Genomic DNA, 24,794 nt, shown 5'->3' on the forward strand with positions numbered 1-24,794 from the left:
CCCTAACCCTAACCCTAACCCTAACCCTAACCCTAACCCTAACCCTAACCCTAACCCTAACCCTAACCCTAAGACAAGTAAATCAAGACGAGCCAGTACTACTAAGCCTTTCTCAACTCTTTCGCTTAGTCAGCTGCTCTTTCGTCCTCCAGCTGTCCGGTCGTAGCTTACTTCTAGGCCAAGAACGGCGTGCTCGGCCAGTACTTCAGGCCAGTACAAGCAAACTAGCTTAGGTACTTTTGTGCTCTCTCGCTCCTCAAAGGGTACTCTAGCGCTCTAGTTGCGCGACCACTACGACACGACTCCAACTCCTGCGAGTTGAGTCAAGAGCGCCGACTGAACTCGAGAGCAAGTGCTGCGAAGCGAGCGGGGTCGAGAACGGCGCCGCGGTGAGGCGCTACGAAGACGCCGTGGTAGGCGCGAGGAAAGCCAAGGCGACGGCGCGAGAGCAACTGCTGCGCGGAGTCAAGTGCAGAGCTTGAGGAGAGCGAGTCGAGAGAGTGCGAGAGGGAAAGGGCCGGCGCGGAAACCACGGAAACGGCGACACTGAAACTAGTTGCGACAGTGAAGGTGTGACGCAACAAACGTAGCAGGTGAGACAACGGCGACCAGCGCAGAGACAGGGGACCACGGAGGGAAGAAACAAGTCCAGCACTACGCAGCGACAACCTTGCTACAGTCGCAGAAAGCTTCAAAAAGCGGTAAGGACGCAAAGAACGTACAAAGCAAAGAGGGCGTAGGGTGCACCAGCGCAAGAGAGCAGTACGAAGCAACAAGAAGGTGAAACACACGGAACGACGGGAACAGCACGACGAAGGTGTAGAACAGTGTCGCGGGGTCAGAAAGAAGCGAACGTGAAGCAGGCGCCGAGCTGCAAAAAGCGAGGTGGTGCGACCAGCCAGGAGGCAGGAGAGAGGAGAAAGGCGCGCCAAGAGAGGAGCGAGGAGAGAGGAGAGAGAGCGAGGAGAGAGGAGAGAAAGCGAACCAGGGAACTGGCGGGAACGAGAACGTCCACCCACCTCGACGACTGGAGCTCTACCAGGCGACTCAAGAGGGTAACCCTAGCAAGCCGAGAGAGTCGAGTCCACGAAGTTGAAGCGAGTCGAGACGCGCCCCGAACAGCACCGCAACGCTGACGAAAGTTTGCTTGACTGTGCGCAAGGGTGTACCGAAGTGCTGAGGCGAGCGCCAGTCCTGTGACGCAGTCAGGGTCGAGAACTGCGACGTGGTCGAACAGGGAGACCGGCGTCGTGGGAAGGCGCGAGGAAGACCGGACGTAAGTAGGCAAGCAGGCGAGACCAACTGGTGTTCCGTGTGAAGGGCAAAGCTGGGAGAGAACGAGGTCGAGAGAGGGTGAGAGGCAAGAGAGTGAGCGCGTGGGGTTGCGTGGGCGGCGAAAGTTCAAAGACCGAGACTCGCGAGCCGGCTTTGACGTGCGCTCGTCCCCTTCTCGTCGCTTCCTCTTCTCTAACTTGTTCTGAACTGCTTCGTTGCCTCACTACTTCGAGCTCACGAACGGACGAACGGGTGAACGCTACTACACCAACACTCACTTGACTCGAAACGCTCGACCCTCGGCACTCGAACCAAGCTCTTCTCAACTCTTCTGCCAAGTTCTCTGCTCTTTCGTCTTCCGGCTGTCTTGACGCAGCTTTTTTTGTGACCGAGAACGGCGTGCTCCGCCAGTGCTCCGGGGCCAGTTCGAGGAAACTAGTGTCGGTGCTGTTTGTGCCTTCTCGCTCCTCGGTAGGTCCTTTAGCTCTCTTGCCACGTTGACTGTCCAAGCTTCACACAGCCTCTCGAGCCCGCGACTTGAAGGTCTCTTCCGTGCACAAGCGCGACGACCGCGTTGAAGTGCGGTAACAGCCAAGCTCGCGTGTCTGGAGCAAGCTACGCTTCGAGCTCGTACTCAAGCAGAACACTGCGCTCTGCAGTTTCACACCGTCACGATGGCTGTTGTCTTGTCGTTTCGGGCAACGACACTCTCAGAGCGGCAGCTCGACCCTCAACGCGCACAAGGACAAGTGTCTTGCCCAACTTCGCGCTTTGAGCTTTGCCTGCTTTTTGCTCCCAACCCGAGACAGCCCAAAAACACAGAGCTGACTCGAGGCCCTCGACCAGACACTTGTCCAGTGAAACAGCTTGACAGGACACTTCTCGCAAAGAGCAAAGACCGCAGAGAAGGCTAGGTCGCGCGCGCTTTGGCTGAACGTTCGCGTCTGAAAGGCGCTCGCGCGCTTGTGCGCACTGAAACCGACTTCAACTCCAGCGGCCAGGCGGCGGGGAAAAAGGGAGTTAGGGTTAGGGCTAGGGCTACAAAGAGGAGAGAAAGGAAGAAAGAAGAAAAAGAAAAAAAAAGTCGCGGTGACAGTCGTGCAGAAAAGGGCGCATGGTTACTGGCGCCGTGATTCATTCCGTATTGGCGTGTGAAGAACTGTGTCAGCAGTAATTGTCTGACGCAGAGGACTAGCCTTAGGACAGGGAGGCACTAGCTGGCCAAGTGATCGCGGCGATGCCAAAAGGAATACTGCATACCAAGCCCTCGCAAACAAGCTGCAAAATGTACCAAAGAGCGCAAAAGCAGCCCTCAAAGAATGGTGCGAGTAGAAGGGCAGCAGTGGTCATCCGATCTGACTTGAGGTTAGAGGTGGGGAAAGTTGTAGCAGTCCCGTCGAGAAGGAAGAACGAGGGAGAACGCAAGCGTGCGGATCATTGCCGGTTGTTCCTCAGAGCAGACAGACCCGTCAGAAGCGAAGCCGGACAGTTGGAGCTCAGCGAGGGAATCATGGGCAGTGCGAGATGTCAAGCGAGTCGAAATTGAGCACGATCCTCGACGTGGACCGCTTCCAAAATGCGAGGCGTGCGATCTTGGCGTGCGATCTTGGCGTGCGCAGGATGTCGATGCGATTCGAGAGAAGAGAGGATCTTGTGAACGCGCCGGGTGAACGTCGTCGCGAACGCGGTCGACGAGTCGGCTCGATCATTGAACGCGACGCTGCTTCAATTCGATTCAATCACTGCCTGAATCACCTGCCAGCGCCTCCGCATCGAGCTCCCTCAGTCCCGCTGTCGCAATTGGCTCAGACGAACACGCGTTGCGCGCGCCCTCGCGAACGTCCTCGTCTCATCTTGTCTCCTCTCCCCGCCGCTCGCCTCACTCCGACCTCAAAACAGAGCACGAGCACGACGCAGGAGAGGCAGACACGAGGCCATGTGCTGCACGAGCGCGCAATGGAAGCGTGAAGTCGTGCCCGATCACAAGGTTCGTTCACCGTTCTACCTTGGCCTCTCCCGCCCATACAAACGCGTTCTCCGCGCGTTCGACCTCCGGACTCGATCCATTGGTACCTGCTTGACCACGTCGCCCTGTCTTGCGCGGGGTCTCGAGACCCGAGGTGCCAACTCTGCGCGGACCGCGGACAAGGCGGTGTCGGTTCCAAACATCCCCCTCGCCGATTCGCCTCTTGACGAGAGCCACACCTGTAACTGACTGAGTGTTACACAGTTTGATTTCATCGATGTCAAAGAATTCCACTCGAGGTCGTGCGGCACCCAGCTTCAGTACGGATGGCTCTGGATCCTCTTTGTACGTCTTACGACACTCGCTGGTCCAAATCTGCAGCTGATCACGGTGGTCTCGTCGCAGGTCAAGTCGGTAGCGGTCTACATTGCCGACATTTACACCCTCGTCGCCCTCCTCGCGTCGGACCGCTGGGCCGCTTCGATCCTCCAGTCGGAAGCGGCACAGGGAAACACGACCTCGGGCAACGTGCTCGAAGTGCCCTTTTCGGTCCGTTTACTGTCCCTCGACGGGTCGCCCTCTTGTCCATCCTACCAATTCTAAACCTGTCCCCCAAATGCCGCAGATTGGCAAATGGATTTTCTTTGGGTGCATCATCTTCTCGTTCCTGCTCCTCCTGTGGGAGGCGCGCAAGGCTCATGCGATCATCAAGTCCCGTGACATCTCGTACTCATTTACGAACGTCATGGCAAACAACTGGTACGCGCTGCGCAGCTACGACCACTTCTGCTTCTTCTGCCAAATCGACAATTCAAAGAAGAAGAAGGACGAGTTTGCATTCTTCATCTTTTTCACCTTCAAAGGTATATTACAAGGTTCTCTTTCGCGTCAGTGCTCGAATCGAAGCTCAACCCTTGATTTTGCGTCCCTAGGGTGGAAACGTCTCTTGCTCGCCGATGCACCCCGTCAAGTGATCAACGGCATGACCTTGTTCTCGTTTGGCAAGTCGGAAAACTTTACGACCGATCTCTCGGTGTACTTCTCGGGATCGATCCTGCGCGATGGAGTCATCGTCACGATGGTGTTCACCGTCGTCATGTGGGTCGGATCGGCACTCTTGCTCTTGATTGCCGCGATCATGTACGTGCCGCTTCTGTGCTACATCCAGGGAAACCTGAAAGAATACTGCTGCCACAAAGTCGACAAACGGTATGTCACTCTTTCTTGCGTTCGTTCGTTTTACGCTCGAGCTAAGTCCGACTCCGCTTCAACTAGGATCGCCGAGCTCATGAAGCGCAAGAACCGCAAGCGCTTGGCGAAAGAGGCCGAGATCGCTCGCAAAGAAGCCCGAGGCGATTTCTCGCACCTCAAAGACCACAAGACGGGCAAACTGATCGCAGCGCCCCTCCCGCAACCGACCTTGCCCAAGATCGGGTTCCAATCAGACGACGATCTGTACTCGGATGCCGGGTCCATCTCGCACTACCCTCCTACCTCGCAGCACCAGAACAATATCCCGTACGGGTATCCTCCACCACTCGCGCACGGGATTTCGAATCGCACGATATACCCGTATGCATCGTCCGATTCAGAATCGTTGCATTCGATCCCCGTGCATCCGGCACACGCACTGCACCAGTCGCATCGAAATCTGTCATACGCCGATTCGGTGCATTCGAACGATCCCTTGACGAGCTCGGCTGCACCGTTTGGGTACTCATCTGGTCCCAACGCAAGCTCATCGAGTCATCTCGACGATCCCGACAGTCGGGTCATCATGATGAGGGCCCCGAGCTACCGGACGATGCCGAGTGAACAGTCTCTGACCGGGCTTGGAAATACACACGGAGCAAAGTGGGACGAGTACTACCGTCAAGATTCGGTCGACTCGTTCGCAGCGTACCAGGATCCGAGTCATCAAGGGTACGATCCGGGCGAAAGCGCTCGATCCCCACCACCGCCGCATAGAAGCAACAGTTCGAATCTGGCAGGCCGAGGATGGGGTGGAGGGTATTCGACAAGATGAGACTCTTGGCATCCGGTTGGTCAAGGATAGACAAGAGACGAGCTGGACTCCTTCTTCTCTTCTTGATCACGGTTGATCCGCCCTCATGTAACAACTCGTTCTCTTACTCTCCTTGTCGCATGTTTAGAACCCCCTGTAAATCTCACTCCCTATTGAGCGATCAATCTCGAAGATCTTGTCACGTTGCAAACGCAACAGGGTGCAAGAGGTAAAAAAGAAGTGGATAAAGTTACAGTAGAGAGAAAGACGAATAATCGCGAGACATTGCCGAACACTATCATGGTGAGCCCTCCTGCTGCTGCCTCTGAGCGCGGTCGAGCTGGTCGATGCGTTCCTTGCGGTGTTGAGCCCCGTCGAGGTCATCCTGGAGCCTCCTTTTCAGCACAAATCAACAAGGACTCGGTCAGCTCGTACTACAGCTCGCCCGCAAAGACAAAGTATCAGAGGCTGGGACAAAAAACGTACTTGATGATTGTTTGCAGGTCGTTCACGCGCTCCTTGGCGCCTTGCCTCTCCCGTTTGACCTTTTCCTCCGCCGCGCGGCATCTCGATTCGAGTTCGCGAAGGCGACGCCCCCACACGTCCTCTGCTGTGTCCGTCTTGGTTTGTGCTGCCTTGAGCATTTCTTCAGCTTCGCCGAGTTGTTTCGTCGTGGCTGCGAGTCGCCGCTCAAGCGTCGTTGTTCTCGATTGAGCCGCCACCAGTCGGTTCTGAAGTGCAGTTTCAGCTGCCGAATTGGGCGATCGAGGAATCGTCGGAGAGCCGGAAGCGCTTGGAGCGGGAGACCGTCGAAGCTGTAACAGCTGCTCTTGCAGATCCTTAACCGTACTCTGCGAGTGCCGCAGGAAAGCTAGTTTAGTAGACTCTAAGGAGCGCCTATGGCCCTGATCGAATACAAGGAAGCGAGCTCACCTGCGCTTGCTGCAACTCGAGCGTGCGTTGTTGTACCCTCGTGCGCCATTGCTTCTGATTCTCTGTTGCGGTTTTCAGCCCAGTCTCGAATTTGTCGATTTGTCTCATCCTATCTTCCTGCTGCCGCTGCAACAGCCTGCGAGCAGCGGTTCCATCGGCTCGTGGTCAGTGACTGCCTATTGAGCGCATGATCAAGGAGAGACGACCCACGTGAGTTGGGCAGTCAAGCGGTTCTCGACATCTTTGACCTTGCGCTCGAATGTGGGCTGCATGAGCGAGACGGTTTGAAGACGCTCAAGCAACCGCTTGTGGAACACTCCAAAGTCTGAGAAGGGTTTCGGCGAGTCCTGCAACGAGGAAGACATGGCTTTACGCTGCCATCGGATAGAGCATCGGAACATCAACAGCTGGTAATCCAGAATCAGCGTACGGTCTAGCTTACCTTGTCCGAACTCGACGAGATTCGGTCCATATACTCGTAAACGGTCAAAAGCAAGGTGTTGCGCTCGTTGACCATGTCGCGATAATTGTTCTCAGTCTTACTGAGCTCACGGTGATCGGTCGTGAGCTGATCCTCAAGCAGTCGAAGGCGGTCGCGAGCAGACGAAAGCTCGGTTTGTGTCTCGCGAAGCGTCTGGCCATCAAGCGTCAGCATCAAATCATACAGTGACCGATCGCTTGCAAGGTGTACAGACCTGACTAGAATCATCGAATTTGTCGGCGAGAGCGAGACGAGTCTGAGTCTGAGAAGCGACTTGACCTTGAAGCTCCCGCTGCTCAGATTCCTACACAGCAGATGCGGTCTCAGTTTCGTGCAAGCAGAATGAAGCGCAATTGATACCGCTTACAAGGTTCGCGATCTCCGATTCCAGCTGTCGAACGATTCTGATCTTGTTGTCGAGCTCTTCTCGCAGTTCCCGAATTTCACTCTCAGCGCGGAGCGAATCTCGCTTGGCGCGCTCGGCCTCCAAGTCGAGGGCGGCCCGGTCCGTGTCCGCGTTCTCGCCTTGCCTGCGAAGTGAATTCAGTGCAGATTGGAGCGAATCGAGATCGCTCTCTCGGGTCGCGACTAGCGATCGCAGCTGCTTGACATCGTTCTGTGACGCTCGGTAATCCTGCGTGCGCCGAATTCGATATTGTAAGTCATGAAGCTGGCTGTGAGGCGCAAGTCGAGATGATCAACTCACGGCCTCCGTCTCTTCGAGTTCTTTTCGGAGACGATCGCTGTCTCGCTTGAACCGCTCTTCATCGGCATCGCGCTCGTCTTCCTCCTTCTTGAGAGCTTCCATGATCTCCTCGGCTTCCTTCTGCAGCTTCTGTTTCTCTTCGTCGTCCTGACGACCTTGTTCAACGAGGCGCGCGTTCTGCACTGCGAGGTCTTCAATCTTGAGGCGTAGGAATGCAGTCTCGGTCGTCGCTGATTCGTGATGAATCGTCTTTTCCGACAGTTTCGATTTTGACGCCACGAGTTTCTGAGAGTCGAGTGTCGGACAGGATCAGTGGCATTCACACTGGACAATGGTGAAAAGAATAGGGATCTGTACATCTTTGAGGGCGACGACAATCTGTTCGTGCGTGGACTGTTTCTCCTCGAGTTCCTTTTCGAGCACTTTGTACTCGTGGTCGAGATCGGCCACTTCTTTGTCCTTGGCGTCAAGTTCTTCTTCGAGGGTAAAGATTTGCGCTCCAAGCTACCACAGCGCGAATCGTAAGCCCTCGGCTCCAGATAGGTACAGAGAGGGACGACAATCTACTTTTTGAAGGTCGTTTGTGAGAGCATCGATTTCTTCGTCACCCGCAGCAAGTTCCGCCTTGCGCTCGGTCAGCTCGCGAGCTAGCTGTTCGACCTTATCGGCGAGCTGCTGAACATCAGTCTCTCGTTCCTCGAGTGCCTGTTGATTAACATAGCATGCCGTGAGTCCTCGCACGAGACAGGCTTTGACAAGGAGATCCCTCACGTCTTTCGCTTCCTTTTCCGCCTGTCTCGCACCTTCGACTTCGTCACGCCACTCTTCATCGACTCTCGTCGCGAGGTCCTGCAGTTCTCGATCTTTCTCGTCGAGTTCGGCGATGAGCTCTTCAATCTCGCGCTCCTTCTCGTCGAGTTTCGCTTTCGTGTCCTCGAGCTCGATCGACAACGAGGTCGACCGGTCTCGATAGGTGTCGAGTTCCTGCAACAACGCGTCCTTTTCGTCGTTCCGGGTCGAGAGCATTGTGAGCTGAGCTGTGAGTTGAGATCGCAGGTTGGCATTGTCCTGTTGTCCAGGTTCTCCCTCGAAGTCAGACCCTCGTCCGAGCCGCACAGATTGGAACGGTGCACCGTACCTGTTCGAGTTTCTCGACTTCGCGCCGAATAATCCCCCGACTGCGATCCCCAGCGACGGACCCGGTCACAGACTGATCTGCTTGATCAGCAAGATCTCGTCTGAGTCCACCAACCTCGTCTCTCAGGTCGTCGAGCTCGTCCGTTGCGTCTTGCAAGTGCCGTTTGAGGTCGTCTGAATCGGCAAGGGCTTCTTCAAGCTGCGCTCGCAGTTCCTGCCAATGGGGACCCAGATCATCAGTCGCAACAACTTTGACATCGCAGTAAAAGAGAGGCCTGCTTACCTCAACTTCTTCAGCCGAAGTCGCCCCTTTGAGCGCTCTCTGAAGCTCCCTCGCTTTCTTCTCCCAATCATCGCGCTGTTCTTTGCTCTGCTGCACCTCTCGTTCGAGCTCACGCTCTCGTGCTGCAGCGGCAGTGCTCCCTCTCGGTCTTGTCGCCGCGCCTCTATGCGTGCGTACGGTTTCATCGAGTTCGTCACGTTCCTGCGTGACCCGCCTCAGCGCCTTGTCCCCTTCGAGCAAGAGTTTCTTGTAGCGTTTGAGTTCGGTTCTCAGCGTTTGAAACTCGACTTTGAGTTGAATGTTCTCGCGCAGGGCTTGTTCGACCGAAGACGGAGCCATCTTCTCGAGGCGTTGTTCGTAAAAGTGAAGTTTGAGCTTGAGCGAAAAGTTGTCTTTTTTGAGCTCGTCGATCACCTGCAGCAACTCAAGTGGTGTCAGCTCTTGAGACAACGAGCAGCGGGAGAGCGTTCAGGTGGGGGAAACGGTGAAACGAGATCGCACCTTTTCCTGTTCTCGGAGGGTCATGTTCTGCCCGTTTCCAATGTTGCCACTGCCTCGCGCGCCATGTTTGCTTGTCATGGTGGCTTTCGTCGCGCGTCTGAGCAACGCGCTGTCCCCGCCCGTCTCGTCGGCTCCGTCGTTTTCAAAGTCGAGAGTTGAAGACGAGTTCGTGATCGACTTTGATTGCGGTAGTCGCTCGCTGAGGAGTTCGGTCCTATCCGACTGCTCGGATCCGGTGCGAGACGGTTCGTCGAGAGTTACAGCCGAGGTGGACGCCGTCGTGGTTTCGTTGAACGTCTCGTGCGGGGTATCGGTCGTCGACTGCCCGAGTCCAGATGCAGACTGGTCGTACTCGTACTCGGTTGCGACGTCGACGAGCGTTGGATGGGCAGATGGAGCGCGCGACGAAGGTTTCCGTTCGGCTCGGATCATGTTGGTCCACAGGTCCTGGTTGATGCCGGGAGGAGCCGGAGCATAGTCTTCTGATCTGAACGACTCGGCGACGGACCCGAGGGTGAGGTGGTGCGGGTCGAGTAGCGGTCGCGAACGAGGTGCAGCGTTGATACGCGACGGGCGAGTGGGATCGCCCTCGTCGGCGTAGGACGACTCGTCGAACGAGGCCATCCACTTTCGAACGACGCGCGCGCAAGTCGAGCGATGACGACAAGCACAGTTGCAGCACGAGACGCGTCAGAGAGACTACGCAAAATCACTCAACCATTTTCCGATATCCGCTTCTCCTCCCTGATCCTCTTCCTCTGGCTCGACTGACTGCGTCCACCCGCGTCGAGACCATAGTTGGTCTCGCGCATCCCCTGAACTTGGATCGAGCCTGGCGGGGCCAAGCCAAAGCGGGTCGCGGCTTTGAGCGATCGACCCGCCATTTCTCCGGATCCCGCCGGCGCCCGAGGCCGGCCATTTCTCTCGAAGCGCTCAAGCCTCCCGCCATCCATCCGTCTTTTGGCTTCGCCGCTTGTCATTAAGCTCGCAACGCCAACTCGACAAGATGGCTGCTCTCGCTTGGGGACATCTTCTTAGTTCGGCTGCTCCGGCTCCTCTCTCTCTCTTTCTCGTTCCATCCTCTTCCTGTTCTCTCATTGTCGAGTCTCCTCTCGCCCAATCTTGCTTCTTCTTCGACAGACAGTAGCACACGAGTCATCTATCCATTCGACATGGTCCAAACCGCTTCGACCTCTTCCGCACTGGTTGCGTTCCTCGCCCTCTCGACCGCCTGGTCAGAATCAGTGACAGGTTCGTCTTTTACTTTTTCTGCTTCTTGCCTGTCGCTCGTCCAGATTGCGCTGACATGTCCTGGTCGTACAGCCCTTCCAACGCATCGATCATCCTCTGCCATCACCCGACGAGCCCACATTGCCGCACACCACGACCCGGCATTGCTGCTGAACAAGCGCACCAACCTCGGCGACCACTCGGTCTACATCGACGCATCGACCGCGAACCCGGGAACGACTGGAGGCATGCGCAATTCGACCGTCAACTTGACCATCGTGTCGAACAAGCACAAGCGCGACTCGACCCTCTCGACCCTGTCCCGCGCAATGCGCTCCCTCTTCCGTCGCTCGACCTCGTCGTCCGATGTACACGAGGAGGTCTCGGATCCCTCGACTGTTGTGCCTCCCACGATGATCGCATTGCCTCTTCACACCGCCGCTCCCTTCACTCAGGGACACCGAACCTCGCGTCGTCAACACCAAGCCGCCGCAGCCATCTCGCGTCGAGCGAAACGTTCCCTTGCGTCAGACTCGTATCCCGTCGCACCTCGAATCGGAGTCGTCGTCCCCCCTCGAACCCCTCGACCGAAAAACGTCAAACGATCGCAGAAACTCGCCAACACGAAACGACAAAACTACGATGCGGCCAACGAGCAAGCATCGATCTATGCTGCCGCAGTGGCTGCGATCGAAACGTCTTCTTCTGCCGCACCGGTTTCACCCAAAGTGACCGCTGCACCCGTCAACAATTTCGCCGCACAAGATTCGATCCCTCCTCCTCCCATCACCGTCACGATGACCCTCGTCCCTGAAGGCCCTCATGGAGAGTACATCAATGCCGCCGCGATCGTCCCGACGGTTGTTCCCCCCTCCCCGGCTTCTCCCAGCCCGACGACCTTGTCAGAGAAACTCCGACAACGTCGGTCTACGTTCGCAGAGCGAACTTCTGCATCGAACCGACAAGTGCAGGACACGTCTCGCTTGAAGCGACACATCAACCCGAAATCCGGTACCGTGTCGACCATCGCAAGCCCAACTCGGGTGAATGACGAGGCAGAGCCTCCTCAATGGACCGCAATCGCTCATTTCTGAACGTCTGGACGCTCACAACCCTTCCGTCCCGAGTCTGTGACTCGGATTCGTCTGTGACGAAATCTAGAGGTTGAACTTCTATGGCATCCTTTTTCTTCTTTTTTGATTTTCCCCCTTTTTTCAAGCGCGCTAGGTTCGCAGCTCTTTCTTTTTTATTTTGTTTTGATGAGTAGAACTCGATCATCTTGAGTAGACTTTCCCCAGTGGAAGCTCTACTGAAGTCCATGTGGCACCAGAAATTGATTTTCTGCACAAAACGATCTCGGACAGCTCTCGTCCAAGTTTCATTTTCGAGAGGTGTAGCAGACGTATAATAGAGATTTGCTCAACAACAAACAACCACTACAGAGTCTATCAAGGTTCAGACTCTTCCCCAACCTGGCCCGAAGAGTTTGGGTTCCCGTTTGTTTTCAAAAAAGTCGGTCCTGCCGAGTCGAGCTTCTGCTTCTTCTGCCTTCTATCCAGTCCCTGCCATGTCGTTCTCAGGCTGTGACGTTTGCTCGGGTCGATCGATCGGAGCGTTCAAGTTTGTCTCAAAGATCTCGTCGTACCTAGAAACAAGAAATACAGGTTCAGGTTTAGCGAAACGTGCAAACCCATCGAGAATCGGGATGAAGGGGACCATACGACTCGATCATGATCTTGAGTACTCCTCCGAGCGAGTTGGGAGTCTCCCGAACGAGCGTTGGATCCGATTCGTTCGTTCCCGTGACTCGTGGGATCTGGCACGCTTCGATCTGTTCGATTCCGACCATACCGCCTCCTCCACCGATCAAAGCTGGTGCGAGACAGATCACGAGGTTCGAACTCGACATGAGATTGACCTGACTCGCTTTGGCAATCTCGTGTGCGACTTGCAAGACCTCTTTCAAGACCCTCTGGTCGCATGGTGGCAGAAGCGGCAAGATTCGAGTTTGGATGAATTCGATCGATTCTTGACGACGACTCCAGGGATCGTGAGGCTGATTGCTCGAAGATGGGCAGTCTCGAGCGAGTTTCCAGATCGAAGGGGGCAAGATCGGATGCGGCAGGGAACGTAGGAACAGTTTGAGGAGGGACGCTGCGAGGTATGGAGCATCGGGCACCGTTGCGAGCGTGACGCGATGTCGACGGTGGTAGGCAGATTCAAGGATCTTGACCGTTGCCGCGGAAGGTGAACGTCGAAAGATGCCGAGAGATGAAGGACCTGACGTGTTCGATCGAGAGCGTCAGTTGGCGAAAAGGGTCGAAATCTTGATTTGAGAGCGTACCCTGCACACTGAGAACCTCGAGGCAATCTCGCAAGACCGGAGGGAGGTCGCCATCGGGTTCAAAGAGCTGTGTGTTCACCAGTGAGTAACTAATTGCCGGAGAAGCCCCAAACAAGGCGAAGACCTTTCTCTTACTTTGTCGAGCGGCTCTCCAAAGACCGGGGCAATCGCATCGGGTAATCGAATCTCGGGCTCCACCTTTGTGTCCTCGCTGTCCGGCAATGCGCGCAAAAAAAAAATCAGCACGGGCGGGAAGAGAAACGGTTCGAGCCGAGGGTGAACACAAGCGCACAGATAGACTTCGAGGGGAAACTCGATCAAAGTGAACGTCTCGGTTCCAATCGCTTCCGCTAGCTGCGTCAAGCCTGCGCAATGTACGATCTTTTGCTTCTTGGCAACTTTGACACTCAGTAGCGTAGCACTGAACAGGGTGAGAATCACCTATTCGAAGCTGGTCTCGTTAGCGCGTTCGATCCGGGCCACAGCAGACGATGGCTATGCCAGAAGGATTTATTCACTCGGGTCCACCATCCGCCGCCAACGACCCATATTTTCGAGAGGTTCTTGCGAGTTGTGCGCGAGAGCGATAGGTAGGCAGAGACGAGCTGCGAGGTGGAAGGAGGGTGCGGGGTCGGATTTGCGAGCAGAACCTGAGCGACATGAAAGGAGTCGATCAGTCTGGGTCACCTGTAGACAGATTGAAAACAATCGATCATCCCGGAGTACGGGGAGAAACTCACGATCGAGTACGAGCCAGTCGCGGCCACCGTCTCGAATTTGCTCACGAGTCCCGCTAGCAGTCGTTCAGTCGCGAGAGCCTGGCATGGCTCAGGTACTCTCGAGCTTGCGAGCACGAGGAGTCGATCATTTGATACTTTCGAATTGTTTTGTTCGGATTCTGGGACCACCTGTTCACGGTCGATCTCAGCATTCAAGTATAAATGTCTACTCATTGCCAGAAAGGCCATCAGGACCGTTGATCTCACCTCGAACAGGATCGAGTCAACTAGCGCTCTCTCTGCCTCGTCTGCTGCTGAGCGGGCACTCTCGCTCGTGTGGGTTGCGTCGCTCTCTTTGACATCCGGACCTTTGTTCTCGTCATCTTGCTCCCACAAAGGAATGCGAGCCCTCGCTTTCGGCTTGGTCCCAAACTCGCTCGCCGACTGCGTACGGCTCGATACTGCTCGAAATCCGAACGCACTCGAAAGGGTCGACCCCCATGAGGTTGGTGAGGTGTATGTTCTGGCGTACGAGTCGGTTCGAGATGCCGAACTCGCGCTATTCGCGGTTGTTGATGAAGGCAAAGTCGGGGCCGCGGCACCGGGAGCAGGCGAGCGCAGGACCGACTTGAGACTCGCGACCGACGCAGACTCCGACATGCCTTGCGTTCGATCGCAGCCTTGGCTCGACTGCGAGCGCCTCGAGCCGAATGGTTTGATGAGAACATGGCGATCGATTGATCAGTTGGTCGTTATAACCCTCTCGCTCTCCTCCTGCACCTCGCCCCTTGTCATGTCTCCAGACTTACGCTGTCTGTACATGTCCCGCCTACGTCGGATCATGAGTATGGGTGAATAGTGCAATGCATTCGGACCGTATGTGGGGTTCTCGCTCGCGCTCGACCACCCGATTCTCCCTCATACTCAATGCTGGGCACCGACTAGGATCATCTATTGCTACATTCTCCAACAGTACCGGCTTGCCTGCACACCCCCGCTCTCACTTGACAGAAAGTCTCGGCAGCCCAAGGGTGCACGTTGCTTGTTCCGTCGTCTTTTCTAGCTCGTCCGCATCTCGTCGTCCACGGGCCCCGGAAAATACTATCCAGGGGAACACTCTTTCATCTGCCAGCCTGTCGGCGGTGCAAACGAGAAATTGACTGACTCGCAAACACAAAGGTCGGAGCCGGCTTTTGTGTTTGCCTCTCATTCCAACGTTTCTTCTTTTGCTTCCTCCGGCCCGGTTCGCTTCTATTGTTCTGTCAGGTGTTCCATCTAATCTCGAACTTGGGCTCTACCTCGGCGATTGCGTTGACAATGTTCCGCCTTTGGAACTGCTGCTATCAGACCCGGAACGCGGTTCGAGCGAGTCCCGTCAGAAAGAGAGCTCGACGAGAGAGGGCTCTCGTCATTTGGACAGTAACTCCGTCGAGGGGATCTTTCATTCGCTTATACCCGGTGATCGAGCGCGACTCGCACTTTGTCTCTCGTTGTGCGACGTTGTCGGTCTCTCGCCGAAGGTGTCAAGCTCTTCGAAAGTCCCTGCGAGGAGGACAGATGACAAAATGAAAAGACTCGCAAAGGAAAAAACTTTAAAGACAGAGCAACCGATCTGGATTCGGCCACGTCAAGAAGGGGGAGGGGTGTCTTCGCGAATTCCCTGTCGAATTTGGAGACCGAATGCTGACACCTCACTCGCGTGGTCGTGTGAACGCGAGAAGATATGACCGACCAACAGTGTCTCGTCGGAGATATCGATGTTTTTTTGGGAAAACAAAAAACCCAGGAGAAATGGGACCTTCCTGATTAGTGGGGAGTGGCAGACGTCATCGTCGTAATCCATCTTCTGATCCTTCTCAGGACGCTCGAATCTTCTTGACCCCCCTCTCCACTCAAAGGAGACGGCCATCATCTCCGCCGTTCTTGAAGAGAAAAAAAGTGAATTTCCGCCGATGGACGAATCGCGAAGCGGCATCGCGAGAGTCCCTTTCATTTTGCGAGTTAATCGACTCTGTTTCTCCTGCTCGACGCTTCGCAGGGGCGGAGGAGTTGACCGAGTTCTTTTTCTTCCTTTTTCCTTTTCGCTCGAGAAGAAGAAGAGGACAAAAGCAGATGGGCAAAGAAAGTTCAATTTAGCGACACCGAGCTTCGGTTTAATGTCGTCGAAAGAAGGAAACCGATAGAACATCGAAACGGGACTTGTCGATGTCGAGGAAGAAAAGAGAGTTCTACGCTAGGTCGAAAGAAGCGAATGGAGGATGAGAGAATTCGAACTCGCCAACTTGCCCGTTTCGGACTGCCACCGAAGCGCCATCTCGACTTTTGCTGTGTTGGGGGTCACTTAGTAATTGCTGGTACCGTGCGTATGATTGAACTTAACGCAGATAGGCAACTGGCGAGTGTTGGGTCGGTGGAGGAGAGGCATTCGATCATGCGAGAAGATTGATTGAAAATCCCGCCCCCTAGGCTGAAAAGGGTCAATGCGCAAATTACAACCAGAACGGAAGGCCAACCTCGTGTGTGGACCGCGCCGCATGATGCTGATCCGAAAGGTCAAGGTAAGCGTTACCCACACCTCACATGTGTCCCGAGGGCCAAGTAATCGGATTGTCTGAGGAAGAACTCATGGCTTTGAATTTCGAGCTTTTTTGTTGCGTGGTATTCGCGCTTCTCGAGGAAAGTCTGAACCACTAGATTGCACAGTACCCGCGCGAGCCGTTGGAAGACGGACCGAGCGGATTCCGGCTGTCACTGCCATTATCGAGACGGTTGAGCTTCCCGCAGCGGTGTTCGCTCGAAGCGAGCTGTGTATATCCGGCGGTGTATACCGCACAGTCTGCGCCGGCTCTAAGCGTGTGAGGATACATGCGGCTCGTAGTCTGGTCGTGGCTTGTTATCGCCACGTTCTGTGGGTCAAACAAGCTCTCGAGCCTCACTTGAGAGCTGCGCAGGAATAACAAAGTCCTCAGAAGAAGAGACATTCGGCAGACCCTCGCTTAGCTATGTAGGTTGCTTTATTTCCGTTGGTGCATAACAATCTCGAAATAAAAAACGAGAAGTTGACGGATACTTGAACGCTTTTTGTTCATGCTGCTCCGCGCTCGTGATCCTTGCGCAGGAAACCGCGGGCGATCAGGGCGTCTCTCTCCTGCGTTCGTTCGGCAGACGTTCTACATACTTTTTCCTGCTTCGTCGATCTACAGTACAGTACAGAACAAAGAAATCCGTAACACTGAGCTTTGAACCAAAACAAAAACAACACGCACACGCAGAGCGCTCGCCAAGAACGAGACTCGACTCTTCCTTGCGGCAGATGCAAGACACAATGACGAGAGTCTGCATCAGGGTGTAATTCCATTAACGAGCGACACGGGCAGAGTGGCCGTGTTCTGCCTGATCCGAGCGAGCGAGGAAGTGATCGAGAAGCGAGAACGGGGGATCGTCAATCGAGCGTGGCAGTCGGAGAGATGTGCGCGTGCGCGGAACGATGGACACTGACAGGAGCAGAGCGCAGCGACGAGCGGACTCAAAATTGCTTGTTCCGGTAACAGGTTCTCAAGAGGCAAGTTTGATTGTGCAGGTTCGAGAGCATGATCGTGGCCTAGTTAGGAACGGTAACCGCTCGCGCGAGCAGTTCCAGTGCTTGCAATCAATCAGGCGTCAAGGAAGGGTGACAACTTTGTACGACAGGAAAAGCAAGGGAAAGGAAGGACCGGGCTCCGCTCGATCGGGGAACTTTGACCACTTCCTTCGCAAAATGACATTCACGTCCCAACAAGGACATTCGTCTTTCGCTCGCTCTTCTGTTCTCCTTTTCGCTCTGCCCCTTTGTCGTTCGCCCACCCACCTCTGCTTGCTGTCGTCGCTCTCGCTGCCAGAGGCCTTGAGCTTGCCCGCTCGACTAACCAGCACCCCACTACGGTTCCCATCGACCTGATCTACGCATCCCACCGAGATCGACGCTGCTGCATCTCCTCGAGGTAGGTCTCCATTCCCCCTTTGCTTTGATCGAGTGCACGGAGGAGTGGGGCGCTCGATGGCAGGAAATGGGGGAGAGGAGGAAGCCGAGAAGGAAAAAAAGACAGGGGGGGCTCGACGTCGATTCGGTCATTTCCGCGAAACTGCGCGAAAGAGCGACGAGCTGACTCGCCTCGCTCTCGATTCCAGTACCGACGAGATCCGTGCACTCGTACTCAGTATTTACACGCCTAGCCGCCCGCCCCTCGCATCAAGAGTCTGACTGGCAGACACGAGGCCACAAGAAGAGAAGAGAGAAAAAACGCGTCAAGCCATTTCGCGCGTCGGTGAGCAGCCATTTCACTTTGCGACGCGTCGCTTCCTGCCTGCCATCTCCCCTCGCAACGCGCCCACTCACTCGCCCTGGTTCGGTTTCGACTCCAGCCCGACCGCCTCCTTGCACGCTCCAGCCTTCTCCGCCCCTCGAGCCGCAACCCCGAGTCCCGTCTCGTCGCTCTCACTCTCGCTCTCTCTCCATTCCTTCTCGCACTTCGCTCTCCACCTCTCCGCTGCTTCTACCCTCGGGACCTTCTCGACTCGACTCGACCTCTCTAGAAGCACTCGCGCTCGCCATGTCGACCACCGTCCGCCGTCACCCGGCTTCGCTCTTGCCCAAGAACTTGCATGACCCCGCTCTCCTCGAGTTCGTGCGTGCTCCAGTCACCCAGGACATGATCTGTACGTAGTCGATCGTGCTCTTGCTGCCATCCCCTCTCTACTCGCATGGCTGACTCGGGTGTCGAGCACAGCCTACCTCGCTGAGAAGGCCATCGAAGTGATCCACTGCGGTCCTCCCCCGGCTGCACCGCTGCCTTCGCCGCCGACGACCCCGACGAAAGCTGGCTTCCGTCAACAGGCTTCGGTCGACCAGCAACAGTCGGCGATCCCGTCGCTCGAGTCGTTCATCTCGATCCTCGTCGAAAAGTCCAACGTGCAGGTCCCGACGCTCATGTGCACGCTCGTGTACCTCGACCGCCTCAAGACCCGCCTCCCCAAGGTTGCGAAAGGCATGCACTGCACCCGTCACCGCGTGTTCCTCGCGACGCTCATCACCGCCGCCAAGTACCTCAACGACTCGTCGCCCAAGAACAAACACTGGACTCGCTACGCCGCGCTGTTCTCTCCCGCCGAAGTCAACCTCATGGAGCGTCAACTCCTCTTCCTCCTCGACTACGACCTCCGCATGGACGAGACCGACCTCTTGACCCACTTTGCGCCGTTCCTGCGTCGCGCTTCGCCCGTCGCGTCGACCTCGCGTTCGGCCTCGCAACACGAGTACTACTCGCAGTCGCAACAAACCCTCGCGAGCCCACTGTACCACCCGGGCAAGCCTTCGACTCCTCCACGCCGCGCTTCGGGCGTCGCCGTGTCCGACTCGACTGGATACTTGACGCCGCCTCCCTCGGCTCGCCGTCCTGCCGCCGCACCCTCGTCCTCGTCATCGGCCGCCTCGTCGCGACGACCATCTCGGCAACACCAGCAAGCAGTGCCGCATTCTTCGCGAGTGTCGCCTGCCGGTTCGAGCTCGTCCGGAGGAACCCTGTCGGACGTCGACTCTTCCGACGAGATGGACTACCCGCAACCGACGCGCGCTCAGCAGCAGCACGTGACTCCCTCCCGCACTTCGACCCGTCATCACCGCAGCCAATCGTCGTCGTCTCGCGAGCGCGAGCAACAGAAACTGTACGTGACACCGACGCGCAAGTCGCCCTCATCGCTGCCAGTGACCCCGACAGACGAAGTGTCACCGTACTCGGCTGCACACCCGCTCTCGCAAGAACGACAACCGCTTCGATCTCAACGCAGTGGATCGTTCCTCCGCATGGCGTACGAGCAGGGCAAAGGCATGTTGTCGCGCAATGGTCAACCTCCCAACAAGTACACGCAACCCCCGAGTCGAATCGAGATTGCCGGACAAGAACCTTCGATCGACCTCGTGCGCGCTTGAAGACTCTCCCACCCTCACCCTCACTCCAAAAACCCCATGTGCCATATCTCGTCTAGACTCGCTTCTCTCGTTCTCACTTCATAGAGGCTGAGCCTCCGCTATTCATCTCATCATCATCAAGCAGTACCATGCACATTTCACCCTGTCTATATTGTTCATCTCTTTGTGGTTTTCCCGTCGTTATCGTTACTAGGTCGTTTTCTGTCAGAGTTTTTTTCTCACATCCATCCATGTCGTAAACTTTTATTATCTCCCTATTCTTTCACTCTATCTATCTATTTATTCGCATCACTCATTTGCAAGCAAAGCTTCAACTCTCGAACCTACTTTAATTCTTTTCTCTTCTGTGAGATTTGAGAGCTGAATGATCGCGATTGGGTTTGGTTTCCCCCAACCTATAGCTACATAGGCAGGCGATAGAGCAAGGTTTCTTCGATCGCCGCACGTGAGTTTTCCAATCGCGAGAGACAGTCCAAAAACGTACCTACACGATACTTCTTGAGATAGAAAAGCGCGAGATTCCGAAAGGTACCTTGTACTTGTTCGACACCCTCGCTTCCCTTGAAACCAGACCGAGTCAAGAGCGCAATTGGAAAAAACATCGACTAACAAACTTTCTCTGTCTGATGTTCTTGCGATATTTGGTGTTCTCGCGGTATCTCGTGTCTTCCTGTTTCCAACATGGTCCCTATTGCAAGCAAGACTCTATGTCTCTCGAGTGAAGCGCATCCGAAACTATGACTTGTCCGAGCTCGGGTATAGGAGAGACCCTCAGTCCGAGTGCCTGGAACTTCCCACACTAGCCTACTTGTACTGCTATCCGATTCTGAAGGAAGACATGAGGATCGACGACATTTTATAGCTGTGCTGTTTGAATGTCGACAGTCGATAAATCTCGTGAACGATACTAGAAGAGAAGAACAACCTACGCAAAACTTACGAGAGTTTTCCTTTTTGTGGTTTCACATTGTCCCGAGTTCGAGCTCGTCCCATCCTTCGAACGCACCATTCTCGACAGATCTATGAGAGTCTTGAACGAGTCCCTCCTCGTCTCGATCGTCATCTAACCGAGTTCGTTTCGCCGCCCAAAGTTCCTCTTGTTCCTCTTCTCGATCGTCAAGGTCATGATGCGATGGTTCCTCTCCATCGACTTGGTCCTCGTCTTCGTCGTGTTCGTGCTGCTGAAAAGGTTGAAAGACTGGATCCTCAAAATCGTTGGAAGAAGTCGCAAACACGGGATCCGATGTTGCCGCGAGCGCTTTGTGACTCGATCGACGATTCCGAACGGGTCGTTTGCCCGTCTCGTTCGATCCTGTCCCTGCAGCAGCATAAGTAGATACAGATCCCGATGCAGCCGCGGCTGGTGGTGGTGGTGGCGGCGGTACAGGTCCAGAACCCGAGGTTGAAGCGACGGCAGCGGTACCAGTTGCAGAAGCGGCAGCGTTCGCCGCAGCTCTCTCTTCCCTCGGGACAATGTCCTACAGTACGTTCCCTCGAGGTCAGATCGAGATCTGTTTCTCTTGTCGATTAGGAGGGAAGTGGGACGCACGATGAGGAAATCGAACGTGTCGGATTTTGAGACGGCTTGGGCGACGTCAGTTCTCGAGATGGTTCGACGTTTCGATTCGATTGAGACGAGGTGAGCTCGAGCCGTCAACTCCTGAATAAAGACTAGGTTCGACAAAGACATGTCAGGCTTCGAACGAAACGTGAGGAGAAGGGACCGGGCTGGAAGTTTACTTTGGCAAGCCTTCTCGAACAAGACGGTAACCTCACTCGAGATCATCTGAAACGTAATAAAGGACGCCGTGTCAGAGAACGCTGTAGCTGGATAGGTTGACCGCAGCACTCGCCTGGACATCGGGATCCATTTTTGCAACTTTCTTGATGCGCGCGAGGGGCAACGCCTGGTGTTTAAAGTCGTCTTCATGGTTCTCTGCCACTTTGAGCGTATGGTTCCAGAACCTAGCCGAGGAGAACCAGCGTCAAGGAGAAGAGTGTGTGGGGCCGGGAGAGAAGAAACAATCACAACGGATCGTAGCCTACTCTTGCATGCTACAGCGGAAACGTAGAGATCAGAACTGCGCCAAGTGGACCGACAAGGGGAAGCGATCTAGCGCTCACAAGTCTTGCGAGTCGGTGTCGGCAGTCGAACGAAACGGTGAAGGACTCTTGCCGCGAGCACGCCCTTTGGTAGACGTCGATGCGCGCGGCTTCTTTGCTTTTGTAGTACTCGTCGAATCCATCGAGGAACCGGTTTTGGTGCGGGTGGAATGATTGCCGAGGTGCGTCAACTTGCGCTCCGCTTGCGTCTTGATCTCTCTCAACCACCGATCATACGGCTGTTGTAGGCTCAGGCTGCATTGTTCACCAAGTACAACAGCTCGCTGGGTCCTTAGATTGCAGCAAACCAGCCCGCTCGTCGTTGTTCTCGCTTCTCGCTCGTTCATCTCGCTTTCCGAAATGTTCTTTCGCATCGATCTCTAGCGGAGTGAGCATGATCGGATTGCTTCAATGTCGCGATGATGTATCCCGTCGTGCAGCTTCCCTCGGAAACTGTCTTTCTGTGTGAGGTTATTTGCCCGGCAAAGACGAGGCTGCAAGTAACGGCAGTCTGCTACAACAAGTACTGCAATCAGCATATACAGCCCAAGAGTATCTGGACTAGATAGTCTTGTTGTGGCACGCACAATCTCTTGGAAGGACCGAGAAAAACGAAACTGATAGTATGATAAGCGAGATCAAAGCGCACAGCAGCTTAACCCCACGAACTGCCCAGTCGTAGGAAGTATAGGAGCAATCAGCAAAATCCTGACGGGCCACGGCTGAGAATAGGATGAAGAATTCTGTAGTCAGCTGCCCTCGGGGGCTTAGCAAGAAGAAGCCCTGCTTGTTCAGCAACAGCTTAATTGCCTGGACAGAATCTAGTAGATTACTGCTGACCCACGCTGCAAGCTGAAACAGCTTCCCCTACTTCGGTAGAGGCCTTGATGCTGGATAACCTCGCCAGAATGACCGAGGAGGACGTTTCGGAACAAGTGTTTTAATCCGATCGCCAGCGTGGAACCCGGTGAGCAGCTGGCGGTCTCTTCTCGAGTTCCGTCTCGTGAGCAGGCGCTTGACGAGCTGAGTTCTTCCTACCCGTAACGCCTACTAATCTGCTTAGACAAAAGTCGCGGCTCGCTTGGTTTTAAGAAATACTGTTCGGTTCTTCTCGCTGCTAACTCGTATTTGGATCGTGTAGCTAATCGACGTCAGCTGCCACAGCTCAACGAAGTGATTTCTTGGCACATGGTGTAACATCCCTTTGAAAGTTCTCCCCTGCGAGGTCCGAGCAAGTTGCTGACTCCTGGGGACTCACCACCCGGAGGAGGTCTTGCACATAGCAGTCAACGACAGGTCAAGGATGAAGAGGCGTCTGAATGCCATGGCACGGGGAGTCTCCAAAGCTGTCCGCGATAAAGCACAGCCGACGCAAGCGGCGACACTGGATTTACCCGCTGAGTTCGATCGTCTGGAGAATATTTGGGAGACCCTCTGAAAGATTCCGGAAACGACAGCCTTCAATGTTTGGGATTTTTGACTTTGATAAGGAATCGAAAAAAACTAATTGCACAGGCGGGAGGAGCTTTAGAAAAAGTCCGTCCGCGACTTTCGTCCAGAATGGACGAAAATGGCTCGCTTTCTGACCAGATGGTCCATTATGGACGATTTTCTAGGAACCGGGGCCAAATCAAAAGAGATGCTCGCGCATTCTCGGTCCAAAAAGATACCGATTCAACCGATTCGCGTCGAGCGTCTCTCCTGATTTGGCCCCGGTTCCTAGGAAATCGTCCACAATGGACCATCTGGTGAAAATGGACCATTCTGGTTCATTCTGGGCGAAAATCGCTGAAGGACTTTTTCTAGGGCCGGAGGAGCTTGCGCAATTCAAGCTCGTTACCAGAAATTGAGCGGGCGGTTTGCGGTTTGAGCGGGCGGACTGTGCAGCGACAGCGTGCACCCTCTCCTGAACAGTCTCTTGTAAGTTGACAGCGTCAGTTTCTCGGTGCGAGCGACGCAAGCTATACTTGGCAAGTGGTGATTCCGTCATGTGCGCAAGTCGTTGCACCGCCTCGTCGCTCAACTTCTGTCCCCTCGGAATTCCCCTTGTTTGCAGCTCTCCGCCTTTTAGCCCTTTCCGAAAGCCAACACACGCAAGATACCGTGTACCAGAGTCTCCCGAATCGTCGATCGAAAGTCAAGAGTCGTCCTGCAAACAATCGAGCCGCGTGCGTGCCGCGACCTCCTCGCATCTCTGCCAGAAGATCACGAGCCGCGTCGACCGTCTCCGTTCGCGTTCTTTCGAACTCTACGCGCCCTCTTTTTCTTCCCTGTCCCGTAGCACTACACTCAAGCTCCCGCACACAGAACATGGTCAGTCTGTTTGCAGTGGACGATTCTCCTGGAACGTTATAGCTGACCGTTCGGTCCCTCCTGCAGGTCTCTTCCCCCTTCAGCTGCTTCTCGAGCACCTCATTCGACGATCGCGACGACAATACAAAGCGCTACAGTCGACATCGCCCGTACTCTTCCTCACGCTTGCCACCCCTTTCAGCTTCGGTTGCCAGCCGCAACGCGACGCCATTGTTGTCGAAACGCCCACCTCTCAGATTCGACAAGAAACGTCCCAGCTATGGCTCGGGATCTTCATCGGACGGAAGCGAAAAGAGACCTGCATTGAGGAAAGCTATGATCGGGAACCCCACTGCTTTCGTGCACGTTGGAGGCGCGGGAGGCGTCAAAGCGGTTCGTTTGTATGCTTGAGATTCAGCTCCTTAGCCTCGAGCTCATCACGACCTTTCCGTGAACCAGGCCGACCTTGTTGCGCTTCCTCTGGTAAACGAAATGTCTGAGAAACCTCGCGAACCGATTGTCCTACTCGCGACGAATCACGGTTTGCCTGGTCCACCTCCTCGTCCTCCTCGACGTGAACGATCTTGCTCTCTCCCAGTACTTGCTCGACCTCCTTTGGGCGATACTTCGAATCGACACCTTGCTTTGACCCAAAATCATTCGGTTCCGATCAAGATTTCGAGACGTCAATCGCTCGCCCCTTCTCCGAAACGCAAACCAGCACCTCCAGTCACTCCTTCGGTACTCCAACAGTCTGCAACTGCAACCAACCAAGAGCAACATGAAGAAGGCAAGTTTGAGATTTGCCGACATTTTCACCAAAAGTGAACTCCGGAGTATTGAACGATTCGAGA

The 24,794-nt window shown here is 55.1% G+C and overlaps 7 protein-coding genes across 7 annotated transcripts; 4 read left to right on the forward strand and 3 right to left on the reverse strand.

The window, feature by feature from the left end:
- Positions 1–3,211: 3,211 nt before the first annotated feature.
- JCM15063_002922 (uncharacterized protein) lies at positions 3,212–5,267 on the forward strand (the record flags this gene model as incomplete). The annotated part of the gene is made up of 6 exons (XM_076681121.1): positions 3,212–3,262; positions 3,506–3,586; positions 3,647–3,790; positions 3,867–4,104; positions 4,174–4,450; positions 4,517–5,267. 6 exons carry the CDS (start codon positions 3,212–3,214, stop codon positions 5,265–5,267), a joined length of 1,542 nt encoding a protein of 513 aa, XP_076531730.1.
- A 277-nt stretch (positions 5,268–5,544) lies between these two features.
- JCM15063_002923 (uncharacterized protein) lies at positions 5,545–9,911 on the reverse strand (the record flags this gene model as incomplete). The annotated part of the gene is made up of 14 exons (XM_076681122.1): positions 5,545–5,641; positions 5,733–6,097; positions 6,180–6,315; positions 6,390–6,553; positions 6,622–6,813; positions 6,875–6,964; positions 7,028–7,294; positions 7,367–7,651; positions 7,724–7,870; positions 7,934–8,071; positions 8,138–8,434; positions 8,505–8,717; positions 8,787–9,200; positions 9,288–9,911. The coding sequence occupies 14 exons, from the start codon at positions 9,909–9,911 to the stop codon at positions 5,545–5,547; spliced, it is 3,429 nt and encodes a 1,142-aa protein (XP_076531731.1).
- Positions 9,912–10,459: 548 nt separating this feature from the next.
- On the forward strand, positions 10,460–11,611 carry JCM15063_002924 (uncharacterized protein; the record flags this gene model as incomplete). The annotated part of the gene is made up of 2 exons (XM_076681123.1): positions 10,460–10,538; positions 10,611–11,611. 2 exons carry the CDS (start codon positions 10,460–10,462, stop codon positions 11,609–11,611), a joined length of 1,080 nt encoding a protein of 359 aa, XP_076531732.1.
- A 457-nt stretch (positions 11,612–12,068) lies between these two features.
- JCM15063_002925 (uncharacterized protein) lies at positions 12,069–14,240 on the reverse strand (the record flags this gene model as incomplete). Its single annotated transcript, XM_076681124.1, has 8 exons — positions 12,069–12,162; positions 12,239–12,797; positions 12,862–12,928; positions 12,997–13,072; positions 13,154–13,302; positions 13,380–13,511; positions 13,602–13,769; positions 13,848–14,240. 8 exons carry the CDS (start codon positions 14,238–14,240, stop codon positions 12,069–12,071), a joined length of 1,638 nt encoding a protein of 545 aa, XP_076531733.1.
- A 3,929-nt stretch (positions 14,241–18,169) lies between these two features.
- Positions 18,170–19,545, forward strand: JCM15063_002926 (cyclin family protein; the record flags this gene model as incomplete). Its single annotated transcript, XM_076681125.1, has 2 exons — positions 18,170–18,275; positions 18,347–19,545. 2 exons carry the CDS (start codon positions 18,170–18,172, stop codon positions 19,543–19,545), a joined length of 1,305 nt encoding a protein of 434 aa, XP_076531734.1.
- A 962-nt stretch (positions 19,546–20,507) lies between these two features.
- On the reverse strand, positions 20,508–21,791 carry JCM15063_002927 (uncharacterized protein; the record flags this gene model as incomplete). The annotated part of the gene is made up of 6 exons (XM_076681126.1): positions 20,508–21,023; positions 21,095–21,216; positions 21,286–21,331; positions 21,387–21,510; positions 21,592–21,600; positions 21,670–21,791. The coding sequence occupies 6 exons, from the start codon at positions 21,789–21,791 to the stop codon at positions 20,508–20,510; spliced, it is 939 nt and encodes a 312-aa protein (XP_076531735.1).
- Positions 21,792–23,958: 2,167 nt separating this feature from the next.
- JCM15063_002928 (uncharacterized protein) lies at positions 23,959–24,768 on the forward strand (the record flags this gene model as incomplete). Its single annotated transcript, XM_076681127.1, has 3 exons — positions 23,959–23,961; positions 24,028–24,333; positions 24,400–24,768. 3 exons carry the CDS (start codon positions 23,959–23,961, stop codon positions 24,766–24,768), a joined length of 678 nt encoding a protein of 225 aa, XP_076531736.1.
- Between the last annotated feature and the right edge of the window lie 26 nt (positions 24,769–24,794).

The sequence above is a fragment of the Sporobolomyces koalae genome, assembly GCF_050403365.1.
Source record: "Sporobolomyces koalae JCM15063 DNA, S_koalae_JCM15063T_v1_ctg56, whole genome shotgun sequence".
In the NCBI taxonomy this organism is placed as follows: Eukaryota; Fungi; Basidiomycota; class Microbotryomycetes; order Sporidiobolales; family Sporidiobolaceae; genus Sporobolomyces; species Sporobolomyces koalae.